The sequence below is a fragment of the Takifugu flavidus genome, chromosome 14 (assembly GCF_003711565.1).
Source record: "Takifugu flavidus isolate HTHZ2018 chromosome 14, ASM371156v2, whole genome shotgun sequence".
NCBI classification, from domain to species: domain Eukaryota; kingdom Metazoa; phylum Chordata; class Actinopteri; order Tetraodontiformes; family Tetraodontidae; genus Takifugu; species Takifugu flavidus.
Window position 1 is genome coordinate 11,792,814 of NC_079533.1, and position 15,512 is coordinate 11,808,325.

The window sequence follows — 15,512 nt, forward strand, 5'->3', positions numbered from 1 at the left end:
CTGAAATAAGGCTGATGCATCCAGGAAATAAGGTCTTATACCCCGGCAGCCGCTCCTAAACACAATTACCCAGCTTTATCTGAAAGGAGCACATCAGATAGAGAATAAAATGATGAAGATGCGAAAGATGCTCGGGTTCAGCCTTTATCGCCACGGTGAAATGGAGGCTGAAGCGCGGCAGAGGAAATAGAAAATGACCACAAAATTAAAGCAGCAGCGATGACGGATAAACCACTTAATGGTAACGGAGGGGAGGCGAGAGGAATCAGATTAAAGGAAATAAATCCAAGTCAGAGGCAGGACTCTTCGCCGTGGTTTGTGCACTGGATTTATGGGGTTTATTTCTAAAACTACAAAGCTGCTTTTTCATTTTTAGAGAGGACACCGGAGGACCCGGACTCACCCATCCGCCTGAACTCGTGGTTAACCAGCTCCAGCCAGGCGACGTCCAGATCGTCCAGGTCGTAGCAGCAGAAGTGAGAAGGCCGGGCGCCGCACGCCCTCTGCGGCCTGCTGTCGGCTTGACTCCTCGACTCTGGCAACAATCTGGAGAGAAAACACGCGAGTTTCATCATCTGGTAACACGATCACGAGACCTTTATTGTGCTTTAGCTTTAGCGTCCAGCCAGCTCAAATATTAGAACATTCAAGCTTCACTTTATTGTCAGTTCTGCAGCTTCTGCAGAGGATTGAAGTCGCCTCCGCTCACGCCAGGGCCACAATAAACAGCAGACGTGAGCAAAGGTAAACGCAAAACAAAGGGAGAGAACAGAGAGGAGGCGCCTTCGAAGGAGCCGCTCGATGTAGAACAGGTGCGAAACGTTGGAACGCAGCTAAAAAAGGTTGGAACCGGACCTTTGTAGACGAAGAGGCACAGCAAGAACCACACCACTGACTCATATTAAACCGTTAATTAAAGGTTTTTCTCATTATTACACTTGGCTGAATGGGTAAAATACAGATGAAGCCAGAAATCTACAGTAGGTTGGGGACCAACACACACACACACACACACACACACACACACACACCACACACACACACACACACACACACACACACACACACACACACAGAAAAAAGCAATCAAAACAGTCTGTCTTCTCTTACGCTGCAATAAAACATCAGGATAGTCGAAAGAGAATGTCGCGCATGTCGTGATTTTTTTTTTTAAAAGGCAAATGTGCATTCACACACACGCTCCACCAGAGGCAGAGCCATCGATGACATGATGACACACATTTGGTGACCTTTCCCGGAAGGCCAAAGCGCCCCGGCGAGCAAAACAACACAATCGGGTCGTTTTCTGTCCCTGCCACTGGCATAAACAAGCAGTCAACGCCGTCCTCATCGCCAATATCGGCCTAAAAATCTTCACTTTAACGATGTTTAACGGGTTGCCGTGGAAGCAAAAGCATCATTAAACTGATGACTCGCCGGATCGGCTGCAGCTTTGAATAATTTTGCATGTTGTAAACGTAAACGTGGGCGACCTTTGCACCTGAATCAACAGGTCTGTGTCCCTCCCCGGGTCAAAATGGCAGGAAGTTGATGCCTGACGCTGGACAGACAGGTGCAGCCGGGCAGGAAGGGGAAAGAATGAAAGACAAAGATGGTGGGGAGCCGCACGCTGTCAGGCAGCAGAGGCTGAGCCGCTTCTGTTATGTAACTGGAAAATGAACTTGGGTGTCACATTACAGCGCGCAGGGCAGCATCACGGAAGGACGGAGCTGGTTTTGTGAAAAGGTTTGTTTATGGTAAACGAAAGGCCGGAAAAACCATTTCCTGATTATTGTGTTCACTTTGCAAAATGTCAACTAAAAGGAGACGGTCCCTAGTCGGCAGGTAAACACCTTAGTTCTTTAGAAGATCCTCTCAAGTTAAACCTGAATAAAACCCTGCGGGAGTCTGAACGTGTCCAACTACCCTTAAAACTACAGAGTACAGAAACGACACGTAGGAACAAAAAGTCATTCAGGTCCCCTTAATTGTCAGTCATTTGTGATCGGCACCCTTCTGTGCTGCTGGAGTTAGCATGGTGGCTAGCTTCCCCTCTGCTAGCAGGATCTTATTACCTCCAGGCCTCTGAGTCTTGCCTCGGTGGCGGGTCGCGTTAAAATGGCAACATGGGGATTAAAATAAATGAGTGCCACTGTTTCAAAGCGTCCTATGCTGGGCTGACATTTAAGGTGGCGTTCTGGTTCGGCAAACCAGCAATGGGACGAGAAAAGAGGTTTTTGTTCCTGAACAACGTCAGCTCATCCAGCGGCGTGTGACTCAGAGCACAATGTGTTCTTCCTCTGATAGGGATCACGTATCCTCCACATAGACACACCTTATATAAGTGGGGTAAACAAGCCCACATGCACAATGTGTGTTTGTCCAGGCTTTATCTAAATGACAAAGGCAGAGATAAAGTGCGCCGTCATCTGTCAATACAGGAGACGTTTAGGCCCCTCCGTGAGACCGATTTTATGGCTTTCTGTGCCGCTCGAGATGAACCCAGAGATACAGCAGACCTTTAGCTCCAGTTTGATGTCTTCTGTTTGTTTTGTGTTTATTGGGACTCTGTCGCACCAGAGAGACCTCTTTCTCCACTCGCTCACACTCCAAAAGCTCCCAACATTGATGGGGCAAAAGGAACGAGAAGATACCAGATGTGGCTGGACGATGAGGTCCGGGGTCCTTTGAGCTGGCCCAGAAATTTGGGACTCCAAACGGACGCAGCCGCGAAAGAATAACCGACAGGTGGGCGGAGCTAAACGTTGGACGCCGTGACAAATTCATGAAAAGCTGAAGAAGCAAAGCAGCTGCAGATTTATGTCGCCCAAACATCAGCGATGAATTTTCCAGGACTTTGAAAAGTTCTTGGAAATGTTAGCAGAAAAGGAGCCAATCTTAACATGTGCAGGATAACGCCACTGATTTATATTAAAGGGCTGTTGGCCTCCGTCACCCCCGTTATGGGAAGAGTAGCAGGAGGTGAGCAGATGGTCGTTTGTAAATGTAAAATATTTACTGTGTTATTGCGAAGCGAAGGCAGAGTCAGACGATACTTCTAATCCAGACACGTTAAACTGAAAAGAAAACAGTCGGACAGCTACAAATGCAAAAATAACCGAGCGTGCGGATTGTGGAAATACATCTCCAAGCATGCGCAACCAGAACAGAGCTTTAAAGCCACACACTTCACTTCTTCTCATAAAATGGCAATAAAAAAAAAGATCCTCCCTCAGAGAGGGATGAAGTGGATGTTTGCATAAGACGTTTCCACTGCGGCCTGAGCGACAGCGGCTCGGCTCTGCCCACGCAGGACACATCGAGGTTTTACAGCCCGCGGCCTGCGACAGATCGCTCATAAAGAGCAGGAAGTCCTTCCAAATGAGGCCGGAAACACGCGGCGAGGGAGTGCAGGTGGAAAATCAGACGTGAAACACACCAGGGCTGTGAGACGAGGTGTGACGCCTTCGAGAAATTAACAAAATGGGGGGTTTCTTTTCTTTTTGGAAGCCGAACCAACAGGTTTGTAGAGCGCAGAATCCCTCTGAATTCGGACATGCCATCGCCCGCGTGCGCGTGAGCGTGCCCGCGTGCGCTAATCTCGCTCCCAAAATGCCGCACTGTCACAGCACGGCTGAGAAAAGCAGCAATTCCCTTTTCTTCTTGTAATCCCCCCATTCTTCTCACGCCACATTGTGCCAACAGCCCCTTATCCTTTATCCCCTCCGCAAAAAAAATGCTGCAGGAGAATCAGGCGAGCCTCCAATAGGACGCAGTAATGGGTACCCACCACTGGGTCCAAGGGCATCTGTGTGTGTGTGTGTGTGTGTGTGTGTGTGTGTGTGGTGTGTGTGTGTGTGACTGTGTGTGTGAGTGTGTGTCTGCACATCTTTTAAAAAGAATTCTGGGGAACGTACAGTAGCAAGAGGACCTTCAACTTGATGGCCTCTGCTTATAGCTTTTCCTCTCCACTAACAACATCAACAGGAACACACACGCGCACGTGCACGCGCACGCACACAGCGGCAGACCAGTGGGTAGTTTTCCATTGATCAGTGGGACCAGTGAGTCATACTGATGCCTGCAGGCGTGTGCGTTTAGTGGCTGCTCTTTCTGACACGCGTAGGGGTTAAACATGTTTACGTCTGTGATACCTGCAGGTGTCATCCGCTCCTGTGCCACAAGGGGGCAGCACTTGGGGTATCGGCAGCTTTTTGGTATTTCTCGGGGATAACAACAGAAGCTGGGACGGGACAGAAAACGTAGCAGTTTAAATCCCTTTATTTGCCGTAATTTTTGTGCCTAAAGGCCTAAAAGGTGCACCGAGGTCAAATGGAGATCCTCGAGGTCATTGCTGACATGCAGCGAAGAGCAGGATTCTCTTCAAACGTCGACTTCTAACGATTCCATTTAAGCAGAAGCAGATATCGATACGCTGCAGATGCAGCAAAGGAATCATGAAGAAAGGCTTTGTCTTCAGGAGCAGCTCTGTAGTTTGTTGCTGTCTATGTTGAGCTTTACCGTTAAATAATAATGTCAAAGTTTAACAGAATCAGTGACTCCAGGTGTGTGTGTGTGTGTGTGTGTATGTGTGTCTGTCTGTCTGTTTGTGTGTGTGTGTTATTATTATTATTTTGAAGGTCAGGGATTCAGAGGCTATTTTGCAAACACATTGTCAAGGACATGACAATTGTAACAGCACTTCTCTAAAATGCCCCACTCTCACTCTCTTTCTTTCTCTCTCTCACACACACACACACACACACACACACACACACACACACACACACACACACACACAATCAATCAATACTTTCTCATTTTCCAAAGCCCAGACACACAAAATCCACCTCCCGAATCCCCAAATCCCAAATAAACACGACTCATCCACAGAAGGGTGCACATGGCTTTCAGTGTGTCACGCTGTTTGCTTTCCCTCTCCCCCTGCGCTCCCACGTCAAATAGTTCCTCTGTAAACAGTTAAAAAAAGAAGCACTGCAACAAAACCCCCTCGCCAGCCCCATCCTCCCTCTCTCCGTCTCTCTTCCTCCCCCCTCCAACCTCAAAACTCTGCAAATGTGTAATGGGGGGGGGGGGTAGTGTGTTTGTGCCTACAGCAAAAACCAGTCAGATCAGCCGGGGTGATGTTTTCATTCATATTTTCCACCCAGTTAACTCAGAGACAGACAGACAGACAGACGGGGGGGTGGTTAAGACCATCCAAAAACATCCATCTTATAAACTATATATTGGATGTAGCCTGTGGTAAATGCAGATGTTGTAGCCTGTGCCTGCCCTCCCTCTGCATCAGGAGCTCTCCCTCCCTCCCCAGGGTCTGACTCGTTTGAGTAATCCAGCCGACGTACGTTCTGGCCGGGACGCGTATCCCGGCACATTCATAGAAAGTGCTTCAGAGCCGCTTTATGATCCTTCCAAGCATGTGCGTATACGTGAATAAAAGCGGCTGGAAGCTTCAGAAGGAAATTACATTATCACGTTACGCCTCTGTTGGAACAAGAGCGGCTTCACTTGTAGAGACTAAAATAAAGCCTGACATACTGAAACGCATTAGTACATTCACAGCCATGATGGATGTCAGCTGACTCCCGGAGCAGGGCAGGGACCACCATTTTAGCAGGTCTTCTCTGTAGATAAGAGTTCATTTAACTACACTAAAGACAATTTCCAATCTGAATGCAGCCTGCAGACTTTAATTGGAGCGAGCAGTGGAACATGTGGATTCACCCTCGACTGTGTAAAGACTGAATTTGCTCCTTCATGCCGTTACATCAGTGCTAAACCGCAGCAGTTTCGACAGCGAGGACGCAGAGAAACGTCGCCCAAATGTGCCACAATTTCCTTTTAGACACAAACACGAATGCCTCTTCGTGAACGATTACGCAACCCTCTTCAGGGGTCCTCGACGCTGTAATTTGAAACCAATTAAAGGTCAGCGTCGTTAAAGATGGCGGCACGGCGTGGGCGTCGGAACATTTCGTGAAAGTACATTCTTTTGGAAAAAACCTATAAAAAGAATTGTCTTTGACGCTTTACAGCTGGGGAACGCGTTATGCCAGTGAAAGTCCTCACAGAGGTAGAAGAACATGTGTGTGCGTGTTTGGGGGGGGAGCAGCGGGTGTTTCGCTTCTGTGTATTTGCATGACGGATCAGAGCAAGTGGGAGGTTTTAAAAAGGTCTCTTAAAACACGAAGGAAGGAGGGATGAGAGAGAAAAGGGGGAGGGAAAGGTTGTGTGATGGAGAGATAAAGAAGCAGAACTGAAGCCTGAAAGGAAATAAATATGAGCAGTCGTGTGTGTGTGTGTGTGTGTGTGTGTGTGTGTGTGTGTGTGTGTGTGTGTGTGCCTTTCACCTGTTGCTGGGTAAGAATGAGTCACTTTTATCCGGGAACAAAAACTATTTATTACGTGCGCGCTGCTAGCGTGCGCGTGTGTACGTACATGCATCCGAACCCTTTCTGAAGCTCACTGGTGCAGATTACATTTTGTCAGAGGCTTACACACACACACACACACACACACACACACACATACACACACAGCTGCGTTTTCATCACCTCTGTTGTCTCCACATCCATCAGCTACACTGTTTCATTCCAAAAGGATTGCGGGTGAATACAATTTCACTAAATCTGTGTGGCTGTGATATCCTGGGTTTAATACCCGCTGAGACCGGTGTTATTTCCTTCTCTCTCTCTCCGTTTCCCATCTTAACAAATAAAAGTTATCCTTGCCTGGAGGAACCCAGATTCCGATGGTTGCGAGCGCTTATGCTAACACGGCAGCCACAATCCTGCACAGATTGGTGCAAATATCTGTTCGACATTTCAGCTGATACAAACAAAAAACAAGTGATATTTCAGATGCAGGGGGTTGATCACCCTTGTGAGGGAGAAAAAAGGTCAAATATGAGATCCGTTTCAGCACCTGAGTCCATTAATTTAATGGCTTTTGTTTCAATGTCAGCCATCATTCCCCTGCGTCTGTGGGGCAGCAGCCAGGTTAGCAACACACACATAAAACAGGCACACACACCTGGACGGAGGGGCGATGAACTTAACTGGGAAGCGTGGCGTGCATATGGAAACGGAAGATGAAATTGCTGCCGGCTGCGACGCAGAATATCGGACGAAACCCGAGAGATTCTCTTCAAAGACGCGAGCTGGTGGATTTTAAACGGAGTCGATGCGACCTCTGGAGTAACGGCCGCTTCTCCGTGCCCTCCAACAGCGGCGGAGATAATATCACCCTCTCAAGGTTTAGACTCGCAGCTTTCAACAAGTCAGAACATTCCAGCTGGTCTCAGATATTTGATTTCTCTTACTGACAAAAGCACAAAGTGAACCACGTACTTGGTTTTCTTCCCTTTTTTATGGAACATCATAAACAATAACGATCTTGTAACAGCAAGCTAGCTTCTTAGCATAGCTGAATTTGCTGTATCTAAGCACCTGCAATGCTAATGCTAACTTTTGGGTCTTCTTAGGGCTTCGGTATGACTAGCCTCCTCTAACTAGTTACAACACTGGCAGGAGAAACATCCTATTTAAGCACCTTTGACAATACAAATGCTGAATCCTCAGTTTCAAATGTGTTTTTCTCGCCTCTTTTCACGCCTCCTTGCAGATAATAATATTGTCCAATGATAATGATGGATTCCGAAAAGGGGATTGAAAAAAAAAAAAAGTCTGTTAATTAGCTGATAGTGCTTTGATGCCTTTGATGCTATTGTGAATAGAGACTTGTCTCCTGATGATACTTTAGATGTCAAGGAAGCAGATCTGATCCGTGGGGGGGTGCTTTTAGTAGCACAAATGCAACAACATCACTCACTGTTTTCCTCTTTATTTCCCAAACCAGACCCGGGGGGCCCAGGATGTTTACGTATACAGTTTGTTATTGTCAGTGGTCCTTTTCTAGCCGTCGCCGTGAAACCAATTTCCTCTGGAACGACAGCAAAGATGACACTGGGGGGTTTTCTGAAGTCAGGCAGCGTTGTCATGGGAAAACCGGGCTCTATTTATTCAAGGCTTAAGTGTTTACAACACGGAGTTACTTATATTCTGAAAAATGCTGCCCAGTCTGGGCGCAGAGGCCAGCCCAGTGTCACTGTGGGAAACCCTGGTGGGCTTTGAAATGGAGACAAGAGGGGGCAGAGAGACGGGTACAGTATGTACACATCAGCCCCCCTTCCCTCCCTCCCACACACACACACACTTCCTGCATTCCTCTCCTGTCTGACACACTTCCAGTAAGCCCACCAGCACTTCAAACCCAGCCCACCAGCACCACCGCCGCCACCACCACCTCCAGCCCTTCAGACGACAGCGGCTGCTCCACACATGCTGCGGGACACAATGACACAAACACTGCTGGCTGGAAACCGCACAGAAAAACATTCCACAGGTGCGGCCCAAGGCTCCAGATCCTGAATGTAAAGAGCAATCGCGCCAAAAAAAAAAGAAAAAAAAGTCTCATTCCTTTTACTGGTTTTGTTGCTGTTGGAGCCTTAAAAATCCCACGCAGCTGCCGTTAGCGCCTTAAAATGAGGTGTGATTTACGTGAGCGCACAGGCTCCGTTTGAGCGGGAGCCACCACAGCTTCCAGTTAGGAACTTCCCAGTATCCAGACACAAGAGGAACATGGAATTATTTCTTCTACACCGCAATTCTACTACAAACGGTGGATGTACGGCGCCTTGCAGGTCATTAGCACCTTTTCCTGGTTGGCCTATGAGATCACAAACAACTTAGCTAGCAGGTTAGTTCCTTTTGCTAGGTATTGGTGTTGTGGATCAAAGCTCCAGATCCTCTGGGTCAGATTGGGTTTCCAACACATCGGGAATAAACAGGTGGCGCTGGACTCAAGTGAAACTGGTAACCGGGGATCTCCCGTGTGGAGCTACCGAGCTGACGTGCGCTGACCGAGAAGAACAGAGAACACAAAGAGGAGCCTTCATCTGTTCCGTGCACGGCTGGCAGACGGTGCCAGCTGGGTAAAAGGTGGACAGCTCGCTCCAGATGTTGAAATCAAAGCGCTTTCATCTACCGCAGAGGAACCTCTGGAAAGGGAGGGGGTAGTTCTGCTGAGGAGGGCGTCGAGGCGCGAGCACACGTGCGTTCACACGTCAACATCCGGCAGCCGAGAGAGCGAGGATGTGAGCAAAATTCCCGAGAGAGGCGTAAACATGCCAGCAAAAAAAAAAACAAGAACAAAACACCAGAGGTGCGACTGCCTGCATACATTAACTGTGCGTCTGATACTCTCGACTCAAACACACAGTTGGGTTCCGGATAAAGAAATGACAGCAACAGAATAGGAATTATCAACGTTGCACCACAGAAGGAGGTTTGGGAACGGGCAGCGATATGGGGGGTGGGGCAGGGGGCTAGGGTGAAGTGGTCAGAGTTCCCAGGTCACCGCCACCCTCCCAACACCTCCGGAGGCGACCAGGTTCCACTGCAACCCGTCTGGGCCTGGAACAGGAAAACCCGCTTGGTCTGGGCAGCCGACCAGTCCTTCAACCGCCCCGACAGTTCTGCCTGGTTTGACATTTTTGTGAGGTCGGCCAGCCAGTGCAGCCGCTGACCATGGGATGTGGTCAGTGAAGAGCATGTCCCCGTCCTCCCATTCTCATTTATTTTTTGGCGGGATAATGGTCTTTTGTCCAAAAAGGGCGGTCAAAGCTGGACCACCCCCAAACGCAGCCTGTAAATAAGGCAGCTTGTCTCTTATTATAAAGGTCCCGGTGACTCAGTCGCATACCTGGCTGATGAGAGGCCTGAGAATTTCATCCTTTGACCGTTTGTACGTGTCCTCGTTGAACCAAGAGTCCTCTGGCGGGAGGCCGTGCACGGCGGGTCACCCGTCAGACGCGGCGAGCGGCGGCCCCGCTCACATCATCGAGCAGAAATAAACGCGGTGTGATCAGCAAAAGATTTGACAAGTCATCTGGCCCTGGCAGAAAGGAGCAATGCGGTCGGAGGGTAAACAGGGCGGCCAAAGAGGCAGCCAGCAAGTCAGCCATTTATTCAATAAGTCGGTACAGCCGTCCGTCAAGGAGCCCGTCCAGCACAACTCAATCAGAAAGCTTAGTCTCCATTAACGGAGGGGAAACTTGTGTCCAACTCCTTCAGGATCCAGTATTAAAGCATTACGCTGATTTCTTTTGCAATATGGTTCCTTTCCAGCCTCATTGGGAAGTTTGTTAATCTCTTTCTCCGAGGGAAGGGATCAAAAGCTACTTCACACGATAACATGTTATTAGATTTGTCATGTCAGGACGGACCAAACGCAGGCAGAAGGGCCAATTTGGCCCCCAAGCCCATACTTTATGACGAAACAGAGTTCTCATGTTCGCCGCAGCGTCCAGCCAAAAGCAACCGAATCAGCCTGTGGTCTGGAGTACACCCAGTGACCCCTCATACTAGAGCTGGGGGGGGGGGGGTGTTGCTGCTAACGGGTCTGTTAGCCAACCAACGCTGCCAGTCCCTCGCACCAGGTCACCTCTGGTTTGTCGAGGCATCGTGTCACGCAGGGACTGGAAGGATTCGATGAGTGGTAATTGTACTGAAACCGCCGGACTTTTTTTTTGGCTAAGCAGTAAATCAATAATTTCCCTGATATGAAAGGGTTCGTTGATTCATTCTGTGTCTTGTGTTGCTCTGCTAACAGCGTTGCCCTGGCGATGTTTAGCAAAACATTATGAGGAACATTTTCCACGTTTCTATACTTTGAACTTTTCTAATCTCAAACTTACTCATGTACCAGGAAAACCTGGTGTTTAGACAAACCAACACAAGGGCCTCTTTATTTTCGACAAAAGCAGTTTCAGATGAATTCCAAATTTCATTAAACTTGAACTCTTTATATAGCAGCTGTTACCGTCAACAGTGTCTCTAGGGGCTTTCCCGATTCCCCAGAAGCTGATCCACCCAACAAGCAACCTCTTAATAGGAAGAAACCTTGAGCGGGACCAGGCTTATCTTGACTCCAGTTATGAGTGCGATAAAAATGAACAAAGGAGTGCATCTCTTAGCATTGTTGGCTAATTCTGGCAGGACATTGCGCCACCGAGGCCGTCCAACACAAATACTGGGAGCTAACAGTTAAAAAATCAGCCTGTGTTCCCTTTGAGCGGCAGTGATTAGCATTTATTAGTGATTCCTCCACGTGCACCGGCTGACCTTTTGTGCAGGCAGCCGATGATACAGAACTTAGTCATCTTATTATCTCACGAAATGCTGGATTGGAAAAAAACAAATGAAAAAAAAAAAGGACAGGAGATCCAGATGTTGTTGTGTACATACTGCTATGAAGAAAGATGTAGGCACGGCACACACATTTAGCAACATGTGGGCTAATTAAAGCAAAGCGAGCTGTTATTAATGTGTTGGCGGAGCAGGCAGCTAAAAACGCCTGTTGGGGATGGTTAACGTGAGGCTACCGGGAGCTCTGACCAGTAAAGGCGATGCATCATCATACCAAGGAAACAAAAAGCTACTTATGCAAATGTTGAAGTTTTAAAAACACAGCGAGGAGCCTGACTTGTGTCGTCGCCCTTCTGGCCACTAGAAAGGCTTTTTAAATCAGCCTTGGGATCGTCAGGATCACGTGATACACAGCGAACGCTGGTTTCTTTCCTCTTTTCACCCGGAAATATAAAATAACAATGACAACGGTGATTCCTGATCTACTTTATATAAGCTTCAAGGTGAAGGTGGCCCAAAATGACCTTTAAAAACAGTTGCATGATATAATCCCCCCCTCCATGTTCTCTTTGTTGCCCCTACTGGGTCTCTCCCAGCAGGATACTGGAGTCTATCCCAGTGGTCACTAGGTGAGAGGCAGGAAGACATCCTGGACCGGTTACCAGTCCACCTCATTTAATTTAAAGTCCTGGTTCTAAGTCCGACCCCGTGACAGTGTGGCCGCCACGACAGGTTGGCGTTCACCGACTCGCCCTCCAGAACAAAGCAGGAAAAACCCAAACTGAAATAACAGCGATCTGAACGGGTTCATTTTGTGAAGGGATGCAGATCTTTTGGTGTGTGTATATGTAATTATTTTCCCTCTCTGGCTCTGAGCTCTCACTGGGGACGGGCTGTCACGCCGCTGCCAAAGCCCCGTTCACCGTCTGCACATAGCCGCGTTACGCAACAGCTAATTACTTCCACTCAGACAGAACCGTGCGGAGGTACGGGAGCGGAGGAAAGGGAAAGTTAAACAGAGAAGGAGCCAAATGAGGGACGAGAGAAGGGGTGATTCAGGGGAAAGGACTTGAAGACAGAGAGGAGAACACCTCCTCGCCATTCCTGCTCTTCTCCTCCCGCGTTTACGGGAGCGGAGCCTCCGGAGAGCCCGGCGATCAAACCCTATCGACCTCCGCGCGGCAGATTTGTGAAAATCACGCAGCTGCAGCCAAACGCGGTCCGAGGGGAGCTGGAGATGACTGTGGAAGGCGAGCGTCGTCAGAGCCAGACAGGGCCCGCAGCCTTTTTCCTCTCCAACAATTTTTGGAAGATGATATCATTATTCATAAAAAAAGAAAAGTTAAAATAAAAAAAAGGATCCCTGTGCCCCGGGGCTCGACTGGAGTACAAATAAGAGAGGATGGGGAGAAAGAATCCCGCTTGTGTATAAAACAGCTACTAATAAATAAGAAGAAAATAACTGAAAGCTGGTGTCTGGTTCCTGGAACTCAGGGGGATCCACCTAATCTGACTACAGTCACTGGGGGGTGAGAGAGAGAGAGAGAGAGAGAGAGAGAGCGAGAGAAAGAGAGAGCGAGAGAGAGAGCGAGAGAGAGAGAGAGCGAGAGAGCAGCCTCAGTACAGAGGTGAGAGGAACCAAACGCTCAAACAGGAGCTGTCATCAGACCTCTCCTCTCTTCCATTCCTCTCCTCTCCTCTCCTTCCCTCTCCTCTCCTCCCTTCCTCTCCTCTCCCTTCCTCTCTCCTCTCCTCCCCTCCTTCCCTCTCCTCTCCCCTCCTCTCCTCCTCCTCTCCTCTCCTCCCTTCCTCTCTCCTCTCCTTCCCTCCTCTCCTCTCCTCTCCTCCCCTCCTTCCCTCTCCTCTCCCCTCCCCTCTCCTCTCCTTCCTCTCCTCTCCTCTCCTCTCCCCCTCTCCTCTCCTTCCTCTCCTCTCCCTCCTCTCCTCTCCTCCTCTCCTCCTCCTCTCCTCTCCCTCTCCTCTCCTCCTCTCCTCCCCTCCTTCCCTCTCTCTCCCCTCCTCTCCCTCCCCTCCTCTCCTCCTCCTCTCCTTCCCTCCTCTCCTCCTCTCCCCTCCCCTCCTCTCCTCTCCTATTACCCTTATCTATCCATCCCCCTCCGTCACTTCAGCGAACTGTATCTCTGCATCATTTCAGCACATATTAGATAACGTGTAATCCCCCATTCATCTGTCTCCTTATCTGTCGTTGCCATTGCTCCTCCTCTGCCGATCACTTTATCCATCTTGCTGCCTGAAGACGTTCTTCAGTCTGATTTGCTCTGATAGTGTCACACTGGGTTTGAAATATGGAGCTATTAGCCAGAGTAAACAGTGAGCTGTGGTTTTGCTTTTGAATCCCACTATAGATCATAAAGAAGCTAGACTAGAGACGCTCCCAGCTGCTATCATTCGCCGTTATCTTTCGCCCCATCAAAGCATCGAAGAATTCCATCCGTCTTTCTTCTTTGTTTACTCTGCTGAACTGCAGATGACACATTTATCTTTGTTACAGAGGGACGCTGCTGAAGCTGCTGAAACCTTCGCCACACTCTTTAACTTTAATAGAAATCAGAAGGAAAAAGGGTTTCAATCTCTAAACACTGAAAAAAAAAGAAAGCAGAAATAAAATCCAACCAAAAAAAGCAGCTGTTGGTGTGTTTGAAACACATTTGGGGTGAGTCTTACTTCCTCCTTCTGTGTCTGTGCTTTTGTGCCATACAAGGAGGCCACACACCCACACCCACACCCACACACACACATTACCCAGCAGTCTGAGCATTTTTATTAGTTCCTAGAATACCAAACAAACAAGACGGGGGTGTGAACCAGCTGCAGTCTCGCCAGTTGCAACAATTTTCTGGAGAAAAGGAATTTAACAACTCTGGCCTAATGTGCAGAGTGATACGGATGCATGCACACATCTGTGAATGAGCAAGGAAATATCACACACACACACACACACACACACACACACACACACACACACACACACACACACACACACACACACACACACACACACACACACACACACACACACACACAGGAAGTGTTCCTACCTGACCACAGGCTCCGGTATGGCCTCCAGGCTGGCAGGAACCTGAACCCCTTTCTCCCACTCTTGCCTCCAGGGGTCCGACAGCACGTAGAAGTCGTCCAGTCCCAACTGCGCCGAGTCCGGCAGCTTCATGGCCGTGATGAAATCGGTGCGGAACACCTGCGCGGAGAACACAGCGTGAGAAGAACAGCACGAAGAGCATATGTGCGTCTCTCTCAGCAGGGGATCCTTTAGTATTGTTTTCTCTCCGTTGCTTCATTTCATCAGAGCTATTCCTGCGAGGAAGAGATGCAAACGAGGGAAAGGAGGTCAAGATCAAACGGAAGCGGCTCCTGACAGATGAGGTGGAAAGGATGAGTAGTCACGGTAACCATTAGTGTTTGTAGATGCACTTGGAAGGTTAATGTCACATGTGCAGGAGGATTATAGAGATTCAGACCAGGCGTGGCCGCAGGTGAGGGAGCAATTGGAACATCTCCCTTTGCGCTCAGACACAAACACTTGATGTAATGAAAAATAAGATGCTTGAACCCAATAGTGAAACAGGAAATGGATGGGGACATGGTCTTCATAGGTTTTAAACTCTCTTTGATGCACACAGCTACCTGAGCCTGAGCACCTGCACATACAAAAACATGATAATTAGGTGTCCACCTTCCTCAGCAACATCCAAACAAGCTAATCAACCACGTGTCCACAACATCCCTTCCAGAACCTGTGCTGGGCCTCTAAGGTGCTCCTTCCTCCTCCTGAGACTAGACTGTGTCTAGAAAATGGATATTAAATACTGCCAGGGAGCAGTTTACTATGTAAGCATGTCTAATACACAACAATAAGTATAGAACTACAGCTGCAGAGACAATTACCCCACGCTCAATATCAGACAGAAACACAGAGGTGTCTCAATAATGTTGCCATTTGAAAAGCAATTCTGTTTGCCTGCTAATGAAGGGGGACAAGAAGAGGAAATGAGGGAGCGAAGCGGGAGGTTTAACTCTGCTGAGGGGTGGGTAGAGGTCCACAATGGGAGCAGGGATAAAGAGAAGACAAATGACCAAAGATTAGAGAAATAAAAGCAACTGAGGGGGGAGGAAAAGTAGAAAAGAGAGATGCTAAAAAAGGTATGAAAGCAGGAGGATGAGGTGCCTGTTTTCAGTGACTTTTTATTGAAAGACCATTTAAAATGCAGCCTCCGGACTTCTGACCATCACTGGACTGTTTCCCAA

At 48.5% G+C, this 15,512-nt stretch overlaps 1 protein-coding gene across 1 annotated transcript in view; it reads right to left on the reverse strand.

The window, feature by feature from the left end:
- The window catches only part of LOC130537244 (E3 ubiquitin-protein ligase Jade-2-like), a 43,799-nt gene that overhangs the window by 4,684 nt on the left and 23,603 nt on the right, over positions 1–15,512 (reverse strand). The window contains exons 4-5 of the mRNA XM_057053909.1: positions 14,288–14,445; positions 404–546 (exon numbers count right to left, since the gene is read on the reverse strand). Of these exons, the coding sequence (XP_056909889.1) occupies positions 404–546; positions 14,288–14,445 (301 nt within the window). The remainder of the gene's footprint in view (positions 1–403; positions 547–14,287; positions 14,446–15,512) is intronic.